We start from the raw sequence: 21,203 nt of genomic DNA on the forward strand, positions 1-21,203 counted from the left end.
GCCTCAAAACTCTGTAGCTTTTTGTGTGGAAACCTAATACCAGTTTAATTAATGGAACTGAATTGTGTAGACGTTTTGGTTTGAAGCAGCCATCTTCCAGGACTCCCAAGAAATTCTATAATGCTTTTCATTTGCACATCATCTGTCTGTCTTGATGGGTGGTTCAAATTAGCGCGCAATTGGAAAAAATGCTCTGCAGAGTCCATTAAAGTACCAAGTATAATTTTTTCCCCATAGACTGAACAGGTTCAATACACTGCATTTCCTTTAAAAAGAAAAAAGAAAACTAGCCTTAAACATGATGAAGTGTGAGTCAAGCATAGCTATCTGCAAACCCTTTTAAAAAAAGTTCTTTGTATGCTTTTAATGTTTGAATAAATGATTTGTTAATGAATACTTCATGTGTCTCTCCACATGGAAGGAAAGCGGCGGTAGGCTATTAGAATGGCAAGTGTGTGGAAACAATACATCTTAGAGAGATTTAATTCAATTAGCCATCTTCTGCTGGGCTCCATGAACAAGTTGTTTGGTGAAATTATAATCGACTGAACCACACACACTGATGAAAACAAAAATTCTTGGCAATGTAGTGTTGTCCATCTGTCTAGTATGTGTGGTGTCAATCGTACTCACTGTCTAGGAGGTGGCCAACTTTGACGTACCCCACAAAATGGCCGCTTCAAACCAAAATGGAAGTCTTCCTGTGTCTTTTCAGGCATGGCATCTTGAGACTCTTCATGACAAAATGGGCGCTGAATTTATTTTTGTAGGACGCCTGGAGATGCCAAAATTTACAATTAAAGGCATACTTGAAACCAAAATGGCAGGCTTCCTGGAGCTTTTCAGGCATGGTTTCTTGAGACTTTTCAACGCAAGTCATCAAATTTTGCCGCCATGCTCCGCCCGCATGCAGTGACGAAAAAAATAATTATTTTCAATTTAGCGTCATCATTTTCTAATATACTGTATGTTGGTCAAATTTGGACAAATCATCTAAGAAGAGCTGGTTTTTGAAGGCGACCAGTCCAAAATGACCTGAGTGGTCTCCCCCCCCCCGGCTCTAGGTTGTAAATATGGTTGGTTGTAATAGTGTTTCTTTTTTCACACATTTTCTCTCATGCTGGTGAGGCCAGCCAGGTCATAAAAAAGGGGACATAAGCTCACTTTGAGATATGCTGGTGGTGCTATTGAAGGGCTGGACTATTTTTTATTTCACAGCACATGTGGGTCAAACGCGGCAGCAGCCATTAAGCGTCGTGTCAGATTAGTGCAGATTGCTGCTGGATTTCAGGCCAGTCATATGCTTCATTACTCTTTCATCCCTAGAAAGCGCCAAAGACAAAGAGTAGACTTCATGCTCATGTTATTTTAAGCCTTTCATACTTTGTGATCAAAACAGTGGACTGATAGCCAAAATCTGTTTTGTTCCATATGCATTAGTCACTTTCGTGAACAGATAGTTCAAAGCTATTTTCTTCTATTGTATAACAAGCACTCCAGGAAAGAGCTAAAAAACAACAACAAAAAAAACAAACAGTTTTCATCTATATACATCAATCCATACCAATTATTTTTTTTTATTTTATTTTATTTTTATTTTTATTTTTTACACTTACAATGGCTGCCCACCAGTAAGTGTTAGTTATGGGACAATACATCTAGCGTCCACTGCCTTGAGGGAGTGAAACTTTGGCATCAAGATTTGTGCAGAAGTAAATTATTCTTTGAAATGTTGTCCACTGCAGTGACAGACATATCGTGTCGCCATCGAGACTCAAGATAGAAGAAAACTGCTTTTGGAGTAACTGCCCTACAGTGGACAGTTATTAGTTGTAACTGCCCACTGCAGTGACTGATTAACAACTTTGATCAGACTTATCAGGGTAACATTTAATATTTTATTTCCAAGATAAAGAAATACTCTCATCAAATACAAGTCATTTTGTAAGCCGATAAATGTTATGAGTTACATATAACAGGCACGTTTATTATTTATTTTTATGTTTTTTTTTTTTAATATTTGGTTGGGAACCACTGATGTAGAAGACAAAAGCATTTGAATAACTTATTTACTGTAGTGGCCGATATGTTGCTATCAAGACATGTGCTTATTGAGGAAAACCTCATTTTGAAAAGCTGTTAACATGTCGTGACTGATGTGCAACGTAAGCAACAAGAGTGTAGTGACAGGTGAATATAGCAGTTGTAGAAAACTCTTTGAATTGCTATTCGCTGTTGTGAATGATGCGCAACTTTGTCACGAAGTCTCAAGAATATAGAGATAAAAAGCGTTTGAATATCTGGCCAATGTAGTGACTGACACGCTCCAATGTTTTTTTTTTTTTAGCTTGATGAACGCACGCCATAAACTGCACGATTGACGTTAATTAGAAACGAGCTTGCTGCATTCAGGGACTTGTGAAGTCAAACCGCCATTTGTTTTTTGTTTTGTTTGTTTCTTTGCGGCAGTGTTGTTTGGCGACCGCGGAGAGGACGGACGCCCTTCAGCTATCAGCTACCTCGGACCTGCGCACCGCTGGAGTGCAGTGGCGCTGCAGACCGGTACTCGGCTGGATACTCTTTTCTGGATTAACCATTTGGGGGGGGGGGGGGGGGAGAAGAGCTGCTGGGTGGCAGTGTGAGCCAAGTCTGCACAGAGACAACAAACCCTCCCCAAAGTATGCGCAGCGGCTGCGGTGTAGCTGGTGCGGGCGGGGGCGGGGGCGGGGGCGGGGGTGGGTGTACGTCCGCTTGACACAGGTGGATTGTATTGTTATAGCGAGGAGCGCGGCAGCTCATCGCGGCGAGAGGAGGCGCACCAGGCGGCTGGCTGCGGCGGTCGGTGTGCTCCCGGAAGCACTGCTCATTCCCCACTTGAGTATTTTACTGATCGACTAGTCGAGTGAGGAAGAGGAGCTCTCTGAGGAGGACAGCATGTCTAAGGAGGCGAGAGGAAGAGGTAAGCCAGCATCTGCCCGCCCAGTGCGATGTTAACAGGTACCTCAATCTGCTGGAATGTGAACACCTCGCTGTGTGCTTCTATTGCCTTCTGTTCAAAGGCGAGAGAATTTAGGGTTAGAAAAGGAGAAGTGGCCAAAGACGTTTTTTTTTCTTTTGGTCTGATATGACTGAAATGTATTGTAGTTTTTTACAAGTAACAGTCATCCAGAGGTGTTTCTATATTGAAATCAACATTTGAAGGTAAGGTTGTGTTTTGGTTCCGAGGCGGTGTTTTGAAGGCAAGGTTAGGGTTTCAAATTAAGCTTTAAAGCCTGCTTGCTTATGGTTTCCATATGGTTTCAAGAGAGCGTTGATATTTCAAAGTACTGTATAGGATTTGAAAGCAAAGTTGGTTTCAAATGAAGGTTTTAAGTCATGATTAGGGTCACAAGCCTGAGTTAGTGTTTAATGGCAAGGTTGGACTTCAAGCTTCAAGACAGGCTTAGTATTAAGAGTTTCAGGGTTAAGGTTTCAAATTAGGGTTTGAAGGCAAGATTATGAATACCAATTAGGGGTTGAAGCCAATCTATGAAATTCATGTTGGGGTTTTAAGGCAAGGTTTGAGTCTCAAACGAAGCTTTCCACAACCATGATTATGGTGTCAAGGGTTCCAAACGTTTCAGAGAGGGTCAGAGTTTAAAATTAGGGTTTGAAGGCAAGTTTAGGGTGTCAAGATGGTGTGAGGGTTTGAAGGCAAGGTTCAAACTTCAAACAAAGTTTTAAAGGGTGTTTAGCCTGGGTTAAGGTTCCCAATTAGGATATTAAGAAAGAGTTTGAAGCCAAGTTTAGAGTTTCAAATGAGTGGTTCATTACAGCACTAAGGTGTCAGTTAGGGTTTGAAATGAAGATCTGAAGCATCTGTAAGGTTTTAAACAAAGGTTGCCTGAAATTATGGTTTGTCATGTTAGGGTTTGAAGTTTTGAAGGATTCTAGGATACGTTAGAATTTCAAGTCTGGTATTGGGTTTTGAAGTAGGATTTCAAGGCAATGATATAAGAGTTTGAAATTACAATTTCAAGTCTGGATTAGGGTTTCAAATGAGGGTTTCAACTGATTGTTTTTATCTTTGTGCATTTATTTATGCCAGCGCCGTATATTGACAGACACAACAATTATATCCTCTTCCACTTGATGGCAGAAGGTACATGTAATTTGTGTATCCACCATTTGCCATTCAACTTAATAATAGCCTTTATGTTCAACTAAACAGGCACAGATTTCACACCAAGGACATTTGTGAGTAAATTGAGACAATCCCATTATGTCAGTGTACTTATTGTGCCATTTTTGGTTGGTGATTTCTCATGTATAATAATGATGTGCCTTTTGCAATATAGGCTAACCACTGTCTGGTGTTCTTCCAGTGATGCTCATTGTTGTTGTCATGGCATCAAACATATTGTTGTTTGGTGCTTTAGTGTCCTGGGGCAAGGCCTCATCCCCCCGCGTGACATTTGCGCTCTGACCTTTTCCACAAGGCGAGAGCGGAGGAAGGAATCTGCCGCGGGGGGTCCATATAATACCTCCACCTTATTACTTGCTGCTGGGACGGACAGCCTTGGCATGCACGCACGCACATACATTTTCTTCAGTGCTTCCCAAACTTTTATTGGACCAAGGCGCATACATTACATAATAAAAATCTCACAGAAACCCACCAAACAAAAAAGTCACGAAAGTATATGTACGCTGAAATAATACTGATTCCATCCATCTCAATTTACGCACACATTTACACAGTAGCGAGAGAAAGATTTTTTTTTTTTTAGGGCCGATATCAGTATCGATTATTAGTAGCCAAGGAGGCCGATAACCGATATTTTGAGCCGCTATTCATTTGCAGTAAAAGGAAAAAGATACCGCATTATCCAATCAGCTAAAAGTATTGTACAGAATGTCTCGCCTTTCCCGAGTAAATCACCGTGGAGCTGTCCCAGATTGATATTGTGGAGAGTGAATCACAATTATCAATCTGGCTGTTGCCAGGTTAAGGCTCAGCAGCATGTCTTTAAATTAATGCCTCAACTAACGTTTTCTTGAGTAAATAGAATTTTCCAAAAAAATCTATCTCTTATCGGACATTGGAATGTTAAAAAAGGCTGACGCCAATATGCTTCAAAATACAGCGCCGATAATCTGTGTCTTGCTATAAATCAGTGTATTGCTATTTGCTAATGCTGCTAGCATAGATTGACGATCAAAGATATCATATTTGTATTCAATAAATAATAATTTTTAGACCATTTTAGTTTAATTAGACATGTTCTGCCGTCATACAGAAACATAGCATAAGAAAAAAAAACGGAAGTGTTAGCATGGGCTGGCTAATGTTAGCAAAATGTTGGCGTCAAGGGTTGTAAGCTTAACATTTTGTTAATGACGGTACAGTAAACAGTTTGGCACCCGCGGTTTTGCCCCCCCCCCCCTCATATTGTAAAATAATTGTATTTAAATAGTTTTTGGTTTGTTTGTTTATTTTGTATTTGGGTTGCCTGCAGTACAAAAATGACCTGTTAGCATGGGCTGTCTAATGTTAGCAATGAATATTAGCATACATTTTTGTTTGCTTTTTCTTTGCCTCTTTCTGATGTGCCAAACTGTCTCGTTACCTAAACAGAAATGACCCGCTTTAAATGAGCAAAACACTGAAAGATAATTAGATCATGCCAGTGCACATTGATGAGGAAAGAGATGATAATGAAGATGCCGTGTGTAATAACGATCAGCTCGTCATTAGCATGAGCATTTTAACCTATATATACGTTTCAAAATGTATGGAGCAATCAGAGTTACGGGTGTAACCGGTAAGCCTTCAGTGATTTCCAAAACAATTTCATTATGTGAAGACAAATTATACATTCTTATCCTTTTTAGTGACTGATCAAAACCTCGTAGATTCTCCTCAGGCCATATTTCCTGTTTAGCCGATATGTCTGCCGACAACTAACAATATGACTTTTTTTTTTCCCAATTTGCTTGCTGTCATCGATGCATCTCACCCTCCCTCTCACTTCCATTTAATAGTGTGAGTTGTAGCCCCCTTGAGTATTTTATATTCCTCGTATTAAATGAAAGGCCATCGGTCTGGACGTTTCCCTTTTTATTTGTCTCCCAATTGAATTAACGGGCATGGACTTGTTGTTCCGTTATGCGGCTGGCTAAAAATAGCAGCGCCTATAAACCGCCGTCTGTGTTCTGAATGGTAACGCGCCACTTTTACAAAACCCTGCTTATTATTATCTCGTTGTATATACAGGTATGTTCAGCTAACAAATTCCACCTGTGATCTTTGCTACATTGTGTTTGAGCCGTAATTGAAACGTAATGGTTGTTTGTCATGGCGAGGCCGCGCTGTCTGCGCGCCCATGTTTCAGGTCAATGCGACGGCAGAGAAGCGGCGCACTTGCGGCGCCTGCTTTCTTGATGATGGATGGTTGTGGGATGGATGTGTGGGTCGGTGGATAAATTTATTAGTCGGATGGATACGTGGATTCGTGGGTAGGTGAACGGATGACTTTAGATGGGTAAATTGGTGATGGATGTCAGGTTGGTGGCTACATGGTTGGATGGGGGGGGTTATGGTTGGATCTATTGATCAGATGTTGGGTGAGAATGGCTGGATAGATGGTTGGATGATTGGCGGGTGTGTAGTTTGGATGGATGTAAGGAGATGGACAAAGGTAGGTTGATGGGTGCGGGGGGCGACGGCTACATATGGATGAGTAGGTCGGTTGGTTGGTTGGTTGGTTGGTTGGTTGTATGGATGAAAGAAGGGTTGATGATGGATTGGTAGGTGGATACAAAGATCTATTGGGCGATAGATTGGTGTGTGGGTGGAATACGGATGCTCGGATGGATGATGGGAAGGGTCAAATGGATGATGGTTCTATGGTGGCATGGATTGATGGGTGAATTGGTCAATGGGTGGGGTGAAAAAAGGCGCTGAGCGGCGAGAGGCTTTTCATCACCTGGCGGATTCACTCATGCAAATCCACTCTGCGAGTCTCATGTCGAGAATTAAGCAGCGGCTGCTTTGTTTTCCATTCCCTTTTGATTGGATCAGAGCGGCCACGTTTCTTTTTTTCCTTGCGCTTCAGAAAATTGTGCATAAACAAACTCAAATAGCGAGATTCTTATTGTTTTTACCTATTCCGTTCAGTAGCTTAGTCATGTAATACGAGTGTTCTTTTTACCTCAATGGGAGTCATGGTCATACTAAGAGCAGACAGAAAGAGAGACTAAAATGACCAGACTGCACCTGCAACAGCAACTCCTGTTTGGACTTAGTTGAGGATAAACAAGGACAAAAAGAGTCAACAGAACTGACAAAAGACATCTGACTGGGAACATAGGAATCAATAAGAAGAGCAAAATGTAACAACAGCAAGAAGACTGGAGGACCATGCCGATAAACAAGGAGAGAAGGGAACAAAAAGAACTAACAAAAGACGCCTGTTGGGCAAATTGAAATCAGCAAGAAGAAAAGCGCAAAAAGCAACAACAGTAACGCCTGCATGGGAAGCCAGTTGGGGAATCATGGCAAAAGCAAGGTTGAAAAGAGAGCAAAAGGAAACAATGGAGAGGGAAGGAGCAAGAAGCAACAACAATAACATTAAAAATATATATTTTTTATTTTGTTTTACTTGTTTGTAAAATTAAGTTAGTTTTCAGTTGATGTATTTTACCTAATATATATGTACTTCATGTAAAACCAAAAAGGAGGGGAATTCTTGCTGTAATTATATTTTTATAAAATGGAAAATTTAGATTTTTTAATTTTTTTAAATGTTTTACAGTTTTAGTTATTTCAATAGTTTTCGTTAAGTATAATGTCCTCATGGTTGTCGAAAGTTAGAGAGCAAAAGTATCATCAATAAAGCACGGTTGTAAAAGCAGGGAATAAAACGGCTAAACCAAACAAAAAGCAGCAACTGACACCTGCTGTAACCCGGATCGACAACGAGACAAGAAAGAACAAAAACACAACCAGCACCTGCAACAACAACAAAACACTTGTCGTAATCCGGTTGAGGAACCTGCGTCGTTGCTGATTGGAGATCCTTATATAAACAAGGAGGGAAACGAAAAAAAACCAAAAGCAGCAACAAGTACTGCTGTGACCTTCACAGTGTTGTAGTGTGTGAGCACACATGTAAATGAAAGTGACAGCCACAGTGGACAAAGACACAACAAACCAAAAACAACCTACACAGGCCACATGTGGGCTGTTTTGCAGTGAGACGAATTTAGCGGATGAACACGAAGAGCGAAGATGTCCGTTGCTGCGGTAGTGAGGACGGATGGCGTCCGGTGTAATTGCGTGCGTGCGTGCCAGTGTGTGGTTAATGTGCGGCAAGTCATTTGACATTTTTTGGAGGGCAGATTAATGCGGTGTTCGTCTCTCATCGACTGCAGCAATTGATTGTGCCGCAATGTGTTTTGATTGAATAGGAGGGCAAGCTATTAATAGCAAGTTTTTGGCGGTTCAACAGTGGGGGGGCATCATCATCATCATCATCATCATCATCATCTTCATCATCTTCCAGTCAACTCCGTCCAGCTTCTATGGTTGGATCTTCACATTAGGCTCGTAGACTTGAACTCTCCCGCATTTTGTTTGGAGGCCTCTGCTCCTTACGGCTTTAAAAGGCTCCTGTTGAGAAGAAAATTAAAATGAAGAAAATGGGGACAGTCCCATGTGGAATCCTGCTGAGTCATGCTAAAGCCCAGACATGACTATTGTGAAATGTGTCGTGTTAAAAGAAAACAAGTTCTTTTAAAATAAGGTCACACCTGACTTTGATCTAAAAACAGGTTGAATATTGGGGGGGGGGGGGACGGTATTTGGAGGTTGTGTGTTCTGAACAAAAACAAGGTGTGCTATTACAAGGAAAAAAACATTTAAATGAATGAAGTTCCAGTATTTTGAGAAGTTGGAATTGTGTGGCATTTTGTGTGTGCGTGTAATTTTAGAAGGATTTTTTGTAGCCTAATATCAGAAAAGGTTGAAAGCTTCTGTGTTAGCCAGAATCCTTTGTAAACTCTTGTAGTTTAACTCCTCCGAGCTCATATTACAATCATGGGGGGAAAAAGTGGTAATTTTACAAGAATAAAATGTACATTTTACAAGAAAATTATGGATATTTTTCATGAATGGTCTTATAATATTACAAGGAAGTAGTTGTGATTTTACTAAGTACTAGTTGTAATTATACTGCAAAGAAGTTTGCAATATACTTAATATAAGATTTTTTTTTTAGTATTAATAGTTTTATAGTTTGTGTACCGTTAGTGTAAAATGTAATGCTCGAAAAAAGATTTTTATGTGGAAAATATTCCATTTGTAATTTTACAATGCAAAGCAATTATTTTACTTATACCACTAATGAAGTCACTTTTATTATGAGAATTATTGCAATATTAGTGGGACAAAAGTTGCAATATCAGGAGAGGAAAGTTATTTTATGATGAAAAAATTAGTGTCACATAATTTCAATAAAGCTGGGATATTACGTAACTAATTATAAACTGTACCTAAGTAAATGTTTAAAAACAAACGGTAATGAATGCAAATGTATTGTACTGAAAGGGGAAGTCAACCAAAACATTTTTTTTTTTTTTTACAATAATATGTTCTGTGCAGCCCTAGTAGTCTAAACACGGTATTCTGATTAATAATGTGTTTGTGGAACATGAGTTAAGCAGCAAAATACACCCATTTTTATACATCCTAGGGGGCGGCCATCTTTCCACTTGCTATGGACTGAAAATGACATCATAGTAGCTCAGGGCTTAGTTAAAGACCAAACAAAATGGCCGCCCCCTGTGATGGATAAAAACAGGTGGATTTTACTGTTTAACTCTTAATCCACAAACACAGTATTAATCAGAATGCCGTGTTTAGAACTAGTGGGGGCAACACCGTATTGGAGAGAATATTTTTGGATTGTGAAATGCAACTGAACTGTGCTCAACAAATGTACTGTACTCGATTTAAAAACAAGCTTTTTAGCCACTGCCACGTTATTCACTATTTGAACATTCAATTCCGACTTGAGTTACGCGGCCCACAGTTTGCGAATCATTGTGTTAGATGACCCAAAAATTCTGCAACAAGCTGAGTATCGAATGTTCGGTGCACCTTTCTTTTCATTTGAAAGCTGAATGAGTTCCAGGCGTCCATTGAAGTGTTTTCATGTATCCAGTGCGCGCACATGCTGCAGGCAATCGATAGAAAACACCCACTGTGTGTTATTTTTGGGCCATTGTGACCATCATCATAACAAATGATGTCACGTGTGGTTCAGCATTTTGTTCTTTCAAGCTTTTTCCTTTCAATGAGAACACACACATACACACGGACAGTCATAAAAAAAAAGAAACATCATGAGCGCTATTGCAGAATATTGATTTGATTGCATCTATTTCCAACCCAAACACTCTTTATTGATCCCACTTGCAATCCGCACTGAATGTTAACATTCTTCACAGACACCACATTCTGATGATAAACTGTAGATTAGAAGAACTATGCAAAATCTCAAAACACTTGTATCTCAAACCATCCTTCCCTATTTAAAATGAATGGAAAAGCCATTCATCTGATCCAGTGCCTTCCCCCCCTAAAACAGACTTTTGTAACATGAAAAATAGCATTCCATAATATGGGACTTTATTAAAAACCTGCAATAACTATATTCATAAATAGAATGTTCAGAATTAAAAAGTTTGCGTCCTGACAAAACTTCAATACCCAGTCACATTGTACCCTTGTGGTGTGCGTGCCTTGGCCTCTAGGGGGCAATGTAATATTGTCATACATAATACATGAAGAAGAGTTGTACAACTAAGTAGGGATGCTCGATTATGAAGAAAATATTAATCATGGTTAATTTGGTAATAATTGAAATCACGATTAGGACAATAATGAAAGAAATGAAGTGAAAGAAAATGGTTAAACATATAAAAATGATTCAGCGCAAATGAATTTCTTTGGAACACTATAATTATAAAAGTCCCTTTTGGCCCAAACGGCATTTTAAAATAAAACTAAAGGTGCAAATATACAAATATAAACAACTCAAAATTAGTATTATTAATCTTTTATTCTTGTTTACGATTATGCCATTTTGTAATTGTGGAGTGTAATCATTGAAATTGTAATTCCAACTGACTCTGCAAGCTGCAGTATAATTAAAATATATGTATAAAGGTTTGTGTCCATTTTAAAGGGTTATGACTGCTGCAACATGGATGTCAGTTTCATTAGCCCATCTTTAGTGTTCTGTATTGTGCGTTAGCATTGAGCTAGCAGACATTTGTAAGTTATATATTTTAGTTAAGTCTCTTTTCTTTCATTTAAATATAGATATTTTATTAATTAATATTAACCATACTGTTTTCCCCCCACTTTTTATTTGGCTTTTTTTGTGATTGTCCTAAATCATGTGACACGTATTACAGTACAAGACTCACATTCAGCGCAAACTAACAGTGTGTGTGTTTTTGTGAACCCAAAGGCTCGTCACGCAAGCACAGCGCCACCCACTGGTGTCTGCAGAATATCGCGCAAGAATCTGTTGACAGCTCCGATGAAGAGTTTTTCGACGCCCGAGGTTGGTGTTTGACTTATTTTCTCACTTTGTCTTTTGCTTATTTTCTTGGGAAGTGTGTGAGTTCAAATCTAATTAACAATAACACCCCCAAAACAACGCATAGCAATGTGCAATCAAGCTAGGTAGCAGGGGCGTGCAGATGGTGGGAAAAACGGGGCAGGGCCACCTGATTGGGAGTCATCCAAATCCCGTCAATTATGGGTCATAAAGCACCATTCCACCAGAAAGAAGTCGTCAGGAAAATAAATCTTAAAACAGAAAAACAGACTCCCTGTAGAATTTCAGGACTTTAACTTTGTTTGGCAAGTAAATAAGGAAAAAAACGGCCCCAGTGTGCACGTTTATCGACGGCTTTGCCAATACACAAAAACAAAGTTAACAACATCAGCAGCACGGACAGTAATTAAGCGTAGCGCGCCGCCAATAATGCTCGGCCAATAATGAAGCGGCGCTCACGCCAGCTGGAAGCAACACGATGACCACGTGGGATATTTACACTGCATGTGGGACTCCAGTGCAACACGGGGCTAATTGATGCCATTAAGGGAAGATGCTGGCACATTATTGATCAGCTAAGGCAGACGTGTTGCAATGCCAAGGAGGTCCCGCTCGTGACCCCAGGGAACATGCATTTTATTTCCACTGTACTAGAACAAAGTGTAATTGCACATCCCCTACAGTAGGTGGCAATGGTGTTCTCATTGTCAGAGTGTGTGCAGGGAGTACATTATAAACAACGTTAATAACGTTTTTCAGCAGAGGTATATTTTATTTTTGTTTCCTTTCATGTTAATAAGGATACAATGTTACAATTTTAAAGTCGCGGCGGAGAGTTTGGGAGGTGTGAAATATTTTTTTCTTCCCAGGGGGGTGTTACAGAAAATAATTAAGAAGCACTAATCTAAATGAAAAGGCTTTATTCTTATGACTTTTTCTTGAAGAAGGCTTTTTATGCACCAAATTCTTACTTTGTTATATCGCAACTGATTTTTGACAAGATTGTGAATCTTTTTTTTGTTTTACCCTCATAACTGCAATTTTTTGTTAAAAAAACTACATAATTCAAATCTGCAAGACTAAAAAACATCCTTACTAGTACAACCTTCTATCATGAAACTAATCTGACTTTATTATGAATATAATCTGATTTTATTCTTATAACTTTACCACAATAACTATTATTCTAATAGTATAATTATTTTGCTTTCAGTATTACTTGTATTTGTAGATTGGATTCAAATATGATGTAGCAAATGAAGCACAGCTAAGATTTATCATTTGACATTGACTTTAACTCATTCACTGCCATTGACGGCTATAAATGTCAAAAATTCATTGAAACTATTTTTATTAGTTTAACTTTTTTTTCCACTTTTGTTCACAAGAGTATGAAAACGTAGACTTTAAAAAAATATATATATTTTATTTTTAAAGAAAAGATTATAGAAAATTAGGTCCGTCAGGCGATTAAAATTTGTAATTGTAATCAATCGCATGATTTCAATAGTTAACTCATGATTAATCACACATTTTATATCTCTTCTAAATGTACAATAATTTTCTTCTAGGTTTTCATACTCTTGTTAAAAATGTTAAACTAATAGAAATAGTTCAAATGAATTTTTGACGTCTATAGCCGTCAATGGCAGTGAATGAGTTAAATGTCCGGAATGTACACGAAGACATAGAGGATTTTTGTATTGTGAAAAATTAAACCTTCTATTGTGAAATATGTTTTCTGGGCAAAGACGCTGCATGTCAACGATGACATTTAAACGGCCTGATGCTTTTCATGTTTCGAGACACTTTAATGCATTTAGCCCGCAGCTACAAAACTGATCAAAGCTGAGTTAAACGTTCTGTGAATCTTTGTGCTCCCGAGATAACGAATGCGCTCATGCGCCATTTCCTCAAGTGAAAATTGGCATCATGAAATCTTAATTTAAAGTTATATTAATATTCCAAGCTGTCCAACAAGTGTTTGCAGATGCTCAACATTCTAACATGAATATATTCTAAACAATTAAATACTCTTTAAACTCTCTCTTAATGAGGATGAAGGAGTGGCAGTCTACATGTTTACTTTTTGCTTTTTGTATAGGACAAAGAAACCCCCACAGCTTTTATGATTTCTTTGTTTTGGTGGGACTTAAAAAAAAAATCTTAATCTTACAACGCTGTCACTGACAAAAATTTATCTTTAGACAAATTGTATAATCGCGTGACAATAATTGTGTATTTTTGAAAAAAAAAAAGATGTCATCAGTAATTCTTATTCGTTTATTAATTGATGTGAAAAGTCATAATTGTACTAGGATGGTCTTATTTAGTTTTTTTTCTTACAAAAACAAAGGTTTTAAAAAGCTGTAATATTATATAAGTCATGAATATATTTTTCAAGAAAAATTTATCTGAAAATGGTAATCATGTGACAGGTATGCTAAAACAAAACGGAATCTTACAAAGTAATTTTTAACAAATAATTATTCTATTAATTAAAACAATTAGGAGGTATAAAGTCTTATCACAAATAAACGAAAGTAAGATTTTTTAAAATTTAAATTAAAATCTTACAAAGTGTCTAATTTTTTTTTCAATAGCGTATTTCAGTCATTTTTTTAAAGAAATAAAATGAAATGAGAGTAGTCTTATTTTCTAGGAAGAGTTCTAAACTTGCAATAATACGCGTATTTATTCCCAATAAATGTGTCATTTTTGCATTTATGTGTAACAACATTACATTATACATCGCAATAAGACTCGTGTTTTTAGCAAAAGCTGCACGTGTCAACACCTAATCAGCCACAGATCTACACTGACATCCCCCAGTGGCTCCTACACACACACACACACGCACATGCGCGCGCACACGCACACACTGAAACACTCATACCAACACTCTCCCGTCTATCTCACCCTTAGGAATAATGAAAAAAGGGGCTCTATTGTTTGTGAAAACTTAATGAAAAGCAGCCAACAATAGTGCAGCAAGAACGGAATCCAAATAATAGTCTATTTTTTGCCATCTTCTTTTGTAGGGTGAGACCAAGACACCTAGCATTAGCTTTGAGTGTTTTTGGAGAGCTATCAAGCGTGCCCGCCATTAGCAATGACAAATACTAAAATACTTAGCAATTTAGCGTTGTCAATCTGTTCAGTATACGAGAATTGAATTTGGTAGCAATTGGACAAAATCTCGAGGACAATTTTGTCTTTGAGGACTCATGGAAATGGCCAAAAGGACTCTAATATGTCCACTTGGGCGTGAAATGATTGAATTGCTGTGTATTTTCTCGAGTCTTTTTTTGGGGGGGAGGTCTGCTTGTGATTGGCATGCCTACCAAACTTCATATTGCTAACTGACTGAATTGCCTGAAAACTGACATCATGACTCTTGCTGCTTCAAACCAAGGCCGTGGCTTTTTGAGACTTTTTTTTGTGGGTCTACTCATGATAGACATGCCTACCACATTTTACGTTGCTAAGTGAAATGGGCTTTGGGGGCTGAGTTTAATTTGTTCTAAAAGACCCATGGCAATTGGCAGCATGACGCTTCAAAGCAAAATGGCAGACTTCCATGTTTATTTTCAATTTCTTAAGTCTTTTTTGCAGGTCTACTTCTAATTGACATGTCTACCGAACTCAATGTTGTTAACTCCTTTGCTCGTTCTATTTTAAATTGTTTTAAGTGTCCCAAAGACGTATTTATACCCTTTTTTTAAATGTTTTTGTTTTATGCTAGCGCATACAGAAGGCTTTGATGCAGCTGCAGACAATGGGTGACGAAATGGTAGTAATTACAAAAACGGCCAGCAGGTGGCAGCAGCGTATAAGAGATCAATCAGGGCCATGTTGCAACAAGCTCTTTTCCCCAGTGTTTTCAACAGATTTGTGAATAATGATGAAACTTAGCTATATTCTAATACTAATTGCTGCAAAACGGAAACAGATACAAATATACTTTTTTCCTGATGAAAGAAGAGACTAATCTTTCCTTTGGTAGGTTCCATGTTTTTATAGCAATAGAACACAATATTCTGTGGGCCTTGCAAAATCTGTCAAAATTCAGCAAAACAGCCGGGAGCGAAGGGGGTTGCTTCAGTGAAAATGGCTGCGAGTGAATGAGTTAATTGAAACTGGCCCCTGGAAATTGACGTCTAAAATGGCCGCTTGGAAGCAAAGTGGTAAATGTGCTTTGTGCTTTTGGCATGGATTCTTGAAACGTTTTTGTTGCTTTATTTATGATACTAGGCAGCTCTCTCAAATTTCATGTTTCTCAGTCAAGTTAACTTTCGTTTTTAAAGGACACCAGGAAATTGTCAACATGACTTAAAATGGCTGCTTCAAACCAGTGGGGCTGAGGACATGGGCCGCATGGTGCATGTAACACTGCACAATGTTTACACTGCATCGTACATTTATTTAGCAACGGCAAACACATACTCGCAAACATCATTTCCATGCGGCGGATTCCCTTTCACGCTCTGTCTGTCAATTCGCCTCATTATGCAAATGGCTGCCATCAAATTCGGATTAACAACGCAGCGAATTTGTCAAGGACTCGCGCCGACAGACAATGCGGCGATTGAATCGGCAGCCGCGGGGGCCCCTGCGGTGGCAGCCCGTCAAGATCAAATATTAGCATGACTCAGCAGTATAAATAGCATATGTAGCGACAGCTAGTTACGCGCAATTGAAACGCCTCTTAGCTGATTCTATACTGCACAGGAGAGCACACCGCAGGAATGAGCTGACGCCTCACCGTGTTAGGACAAATATTGAAAATTGCGTCTCACTGAGCAGCTGATGAAGATAAGATGCAGCTGGTGTCTGCGTGTAGCTGTGAAAGAAGAATGCAATACCATACACGGCAGAGCCAGACAAATGAATGCATGCGACCAATCTGAAATTGCATCACGTCTTAGCCAATCTTGTTCTGAGGCCAAATAAATCACACGCTCACCTACTACTTTATTAGAAAATTCAGCGCCCAAAGCCAGTTTCATCAAACAACATGAACTTTGGTAGGCACGTCAGCAAGCAGACTCACAAAAAAAGTCTCAAGAAGCTAAAACTGTAAATGCACAGGAAATTCTGACATTTTGAGTGCAAGTGGCCATTTTGAGTGCAAGTGGCCATTTTGAGTCCAAGTGGCCTATTTAGCGTCCTTTTGGTCGTTTCAAGTGGTCCTTCAAAGGCAAGCTTGTAGATATTTAGTTTGATTGATACCAAATTTGAAACACAGCACACAGGTTTGAGCTTACGTCATTGCTTTTGGCCCTAACGTAGCAGCGATGTTGGATGACTCGCCATAAAACGCAGAAGTAGTAATGATTCGGTTAACAATTTTTGGGGGGAAAATTCACATTCATTCAAGTTTCACTTCACGACATGAAATTTGGTCTAGTCTACCATTAAAGTCTAAAGAGCCATGCCTGAAAAAAGTGCAGAAAGTCTGCCATTTTTGTTTTGAAACTTTTGGTTTGAAATATCGGGTAATAAAATTGCAGCAAATTAAATTGACAATTAAAAAAAATAAAATAAAAATAAAAATATATATATATATATATACAGTATAGGAAAAAAGTTTGGACAGGCCTTCTCATTCAATACTACGCTTTATTTTCATGACTATGTACATTGTAGATTCTCACCGAAGGCATCAAAACTATGACGACAACTATCAAACACGTTTGGAGTTATGTACTTAACAAAAAAAAAAACGGTGAAAATAATAAAATAAATACATAAATAAATAGCCGCCGTTTTTCTCTTGATTGTTTTTTTTTGCACATTCTTGTCATTCTCTCGATGAGCTTCAAACTTTTTTTTCCCGGTTGCCCACAATCTATTTTATTTTACTGCGTTTAGTTTAAATAAACAAATACATTTTTCTCCTGTTGCATTATTTTTTTGAAAGTCACAGTGTCCCATCACCGGTGAGCTATTCTCTTCTTAGAACAGACCCATGGGGCTAACTAGTACCCAAAAATGCATGCAGCGTCTCTTTTGTCTCGCTCCCTCCTTCCTTCTTCTCCTTGCATAACTGCTCTCTCCTCACCGAGGAGGGAAAAAAGTTCATTACAGGCAATTAACAACATAAAGAAGTCAGTCGTTTATTCAACTGTGCAAGCAGCCAATAACATTGAACCAAGTTAGGGTCATTTTCAGTTGGTTAAAAAAACACATTACTTGTAGAGATTTTGTCCGATTGCAACTGAGTTTGAACCATAGTAAGCTAGTTTCAATTAAAAACATGAAATTTGTTTAAAAAACAAAAAAAGCAAAAAAAAAAGCAATGATGATGACATTACCGAATGAACAATACTGAGCTCTTTAAAAAAAAAAAAAAAAGGAAAAAACAAAACAAAAAAACAACAACATGAAATTTGGTTTTCATATTTATTATGAGTAGATCTACAAAAGAAGTCTCAAGAAGCTGTGCCTGAGAACACGCAGAAAGTACTGTATGCCAATTTGGTTTGAATTGGCCATTTTAACATCGTGCGGAACATTCGCAGGCATCCTTCAAAAACAAATTACTCTCATTTTGTCTGATTGCCACCCAATGTGAAGCAGGTGTGCTTGACTGTTGGGGACACAAAATTGCGAGGGATCTGAGTTTTCTTCTTTTTCTTTTTGTTGCTTGTGAGCAGTGTGGCAGGGAAGTTTGATTCATTGCCATAAAAGAATAAAAGTCTTAACAACTCAGCTTTACAAGGTCAGCTCTCGACTGAACATCCTGTGTGTGATGAAGGTCTTGCCCTCAAGAGATTCATTGGTGCTCCTTACTGGCAGATGATGCGCCGATTTCTTTCAAGCTATACGTGCATTATGTCCTGTGTGTGTCAAATCAACCTCCCAACTTCAAACTAAAGGCCACATAGCTCAAATATAACACATCTTTCTTTAACTCATTCACTGCCATTGACGGCTTTAGACGTCAAAAATGTATGTGAACTATTTCTATTAGTTTAACATTTTTTCCCACTTTTGTTAACAAGAGTATGGAAACCTAGAAAAAAAATATTTTACATTTAGAACAGATACATTTTTTGATCAATCGTGAGTTAACTAGTGAAGTCATGCGATTAATTACGGGGGGAAATATTTTTAAATTACATTTTTGCATTTTTAATAATCTTTTTCTTTTTCTCTTAAAAAAAAAAGATGATTAAAAATTAGGGGCGTCAGCCGATTAATTTTTTAAATCATAATTAATTGCATGACTTCACTATTTAACTCAATCAATCAATTAATTTCATTAATTTTTATAAGAAAAAGGAGAATAAAGAAGCAATATTCAAATTCCAAGTAAAGCAAAAGAATGAAACTGGACAGAAAGAAGTAAAACTTGTTTTGTCTGCCCCTGACCTAAAAAAAAACAAAAAACTCACGATTAATCACAAATTTTATATCTGTTCTAAATGTACAATAAAAAAATATTCCTCTACGTTTTCATACTCTTGTTAACAAAAGTGGGAAAATTTTTTAAACTAATAGAAATAGTTCTAATGAATTTTTGACGTATATAGCCGTCAATGGCAGCGAATGAGTTCATATTCACATTTTACGCAGCGTGCCTTAACATACACACAATGAGTGCTAAAGCCAAAAAGAATGAAGGATAGTGATTGGAGCATTCGAGGTAGACAATCAGTCACTGGAGACGTGTGTGTTTGCTGCTTCCTAACACGGAACACTTCAGACTCATAGTGAAGGTTAGCCATGAAGCTTTTCCTGCAGGCGTTTGCAAACAACACGTTTGCACACTGTGTACCTTCTCCAATCCAAACACTGAAAGAGAGAGCATGAGGGAGTGTCATCAAGGAGAAAAAAAAGTGTTCCAGGCTTTGTAGAAATAGTGTTTGTCAAGAGGCTTTCAAGCTCTTGTCACTCTTCTTCTTATTCTTTTCTCCCTCTCGTCTGTTCTTCTTCATGTCTGCGTTGTCGAGATGTGAATAGATGTGGAGGAGTTATCGTGAGCTGGTTTCTAAGATGCTGCAAACTTCAAATCCTTTGGGATTTATTTGCAGCTGAAGGTGTAGGACTTTTTTTTCTCCTTCCTTTTAGAGGTGTGTTAGTCCTTTCTTTGGTGTCGCTAAAAAGGCTTTGCAATTTAGGATTGGCAATCTGTGTAGGGTAAGTGGTTTCAATCCACTTTTGTGAATTAAAACGTGTGAGCCAGAAAAGCCACTGTAAACAAAAGTGCCCGACTTCCTTTGCATACCCAAGAAACTGTTTTGAAGCTTTTCTGTGTCTCCTGTTCTGTTCTGAAGCAATTTAGCGTCAATCTATGAAACTGGCATTGGTGGCTTATTTTGTTTGAGTCAAGATCTGACCTTGTTGAGCTGAATTCTGAGTCCTCTTTCTTTGCTGCCATGCTCTGGGCCACATGCAATGATGAAACCTGAAGAGTTTCGCAATTTAGTATCATCCATCTGTCTATTATACAATGCGTAAATTTGATCGAAATTGTACAAAATGTCTAGAACGAGACCACTGGAAATGGTTAAAAATGACACTAAAATGTCCGCTTTGAACCAAAATGGTGGCCTTCGTTTTTCTTTCAGGCCATGGCCTCTTGGGCCTTTTTGTGTGTGTGTGTGTATACTCATGTGCCTATCAAATTTTATGTTGCTAAGAAAAACTGGTTTTGGGGATTAAAAGATTTTTCCAATTTATTATCATCCAACTGTCTAGTATACAACGTATGAATTTTGTTGTAACGGGATTCAAATTTCTACAGTAGTACAGCTAGAAATGGCCAAAATAAGAATAAAAACAACTTTATAAGACCTTTTTTTTTTATGCATCTTTTCAAATAATACATAGACACTATCTGCTCAGCCTATTAGCATCATCCACATAGTCTAGTATACATGATTTGGTTGTAATCGAATAAAGTCTTTAATACGAGTTTGTCTTTGATTGACCCTTCGTAACGGCTGAAATAATAAAATATCCACTTTGAAGCAAAATGGAGGCCTTCCCCTGTTGTTTCAGTCATTACTTCTGGAGACATTTTTGTGGATCTACTTGTGAAAGACAGACCAAATAATGCAACACGTAGTAGCATCTTGTGGAAATATGGCTGTAAAGTAAAGGTAATTACATCTCCCTAGTGGTTGACCTAAGCAGAGAATCGCTGAGGCAAAGCTTTTTTTTTTTTTTTAGGTCAGGCAAGTTTCTGTTGTGTTGGGAGTCGAGCAAAGCCATTGGAATACTGCTTTTTTTATGGCCGCCATAAGCGTAAGCAAGAGACTCAAAGCACCCCTTTATCTGCGGCATCAGCAAGCGTAATGACAGTTAGACTACATCATGAGCATCGCGGCTCCATCAGTGAGGACGTTACATCATTGAAATGACCCTGCCCAGGGGGCTCGCTAAAGAGGATGTAGACGCAAGTGTACTGTGAAATAACACTGCGATGAAGAGATGCTATTGTGTGCAGTAGATTTGGTTACTGTAATGAAAATGTGTCTTTATTCACATATTAGTCAACTCGGTTTTTCTTTTTAAACCAATACGCTTGTTATTTGCTGAAATACTCACTTATTAGTTGGGAACGGTCAAAGCGAAAGAAAA

At 38.2% G+C, this 21,203-nt stretch overlaps 1 protein-coding gene across 5 annotated transcripts in view; it reads left to right on the plus strand.

Moving 5' to 3' along the window:
* The first annotated feature begins 2,620 nt into the window (after positions 1-2,620).
* pitpnm3 (PITPNM family member 3) overlaps positions 2,621-21,203 on the plus strand; it is a 70,104-nt gene continuing 51,521 nt past the window's right edge. For 2 of the 5 annotated variants that reach the window (XM_086080512.1, XM_086080514.1), the window contains exons 1-2: positions 2,746-2,959; positions 11,520-11,615. In XM_086080512.1, coding sequence (XP_085936638.1) covers positions 2,935-2,959; positions 11,520-11,615 — 121 coding nt within the window. In that variant the 5' untranslated portion in view covers positions 2,746-2,934. Of the gene's footprint in view, positions 2,679-2,745; positions 2,960-11,519; positions 11,616-19,531; positions 19,758-21,203 lie in introns of those variants that run through there. The other 3 variants (XM_086080513.1, XM_086080515.1, XM_086080516.1) reach the window with 3 other exon arrangements.

Source organism: Leptonotus elevatus, chromosome 7 (assembly GCF_054856555.1).
Source record: "Leptonotus elevatus isolate MCC_2025b chromosome 7, RoL_Lele_1.0, whole genome shotgun sequence".
In the NCBI taxonomy this organism is placed as follows: domain Eukaryota; kingdom Metazoa; phylum Chordata; class Actinopteri; order Syngnathiformes; family Syngnathidae; genus Leptonotus; species Leptonotus elevatus.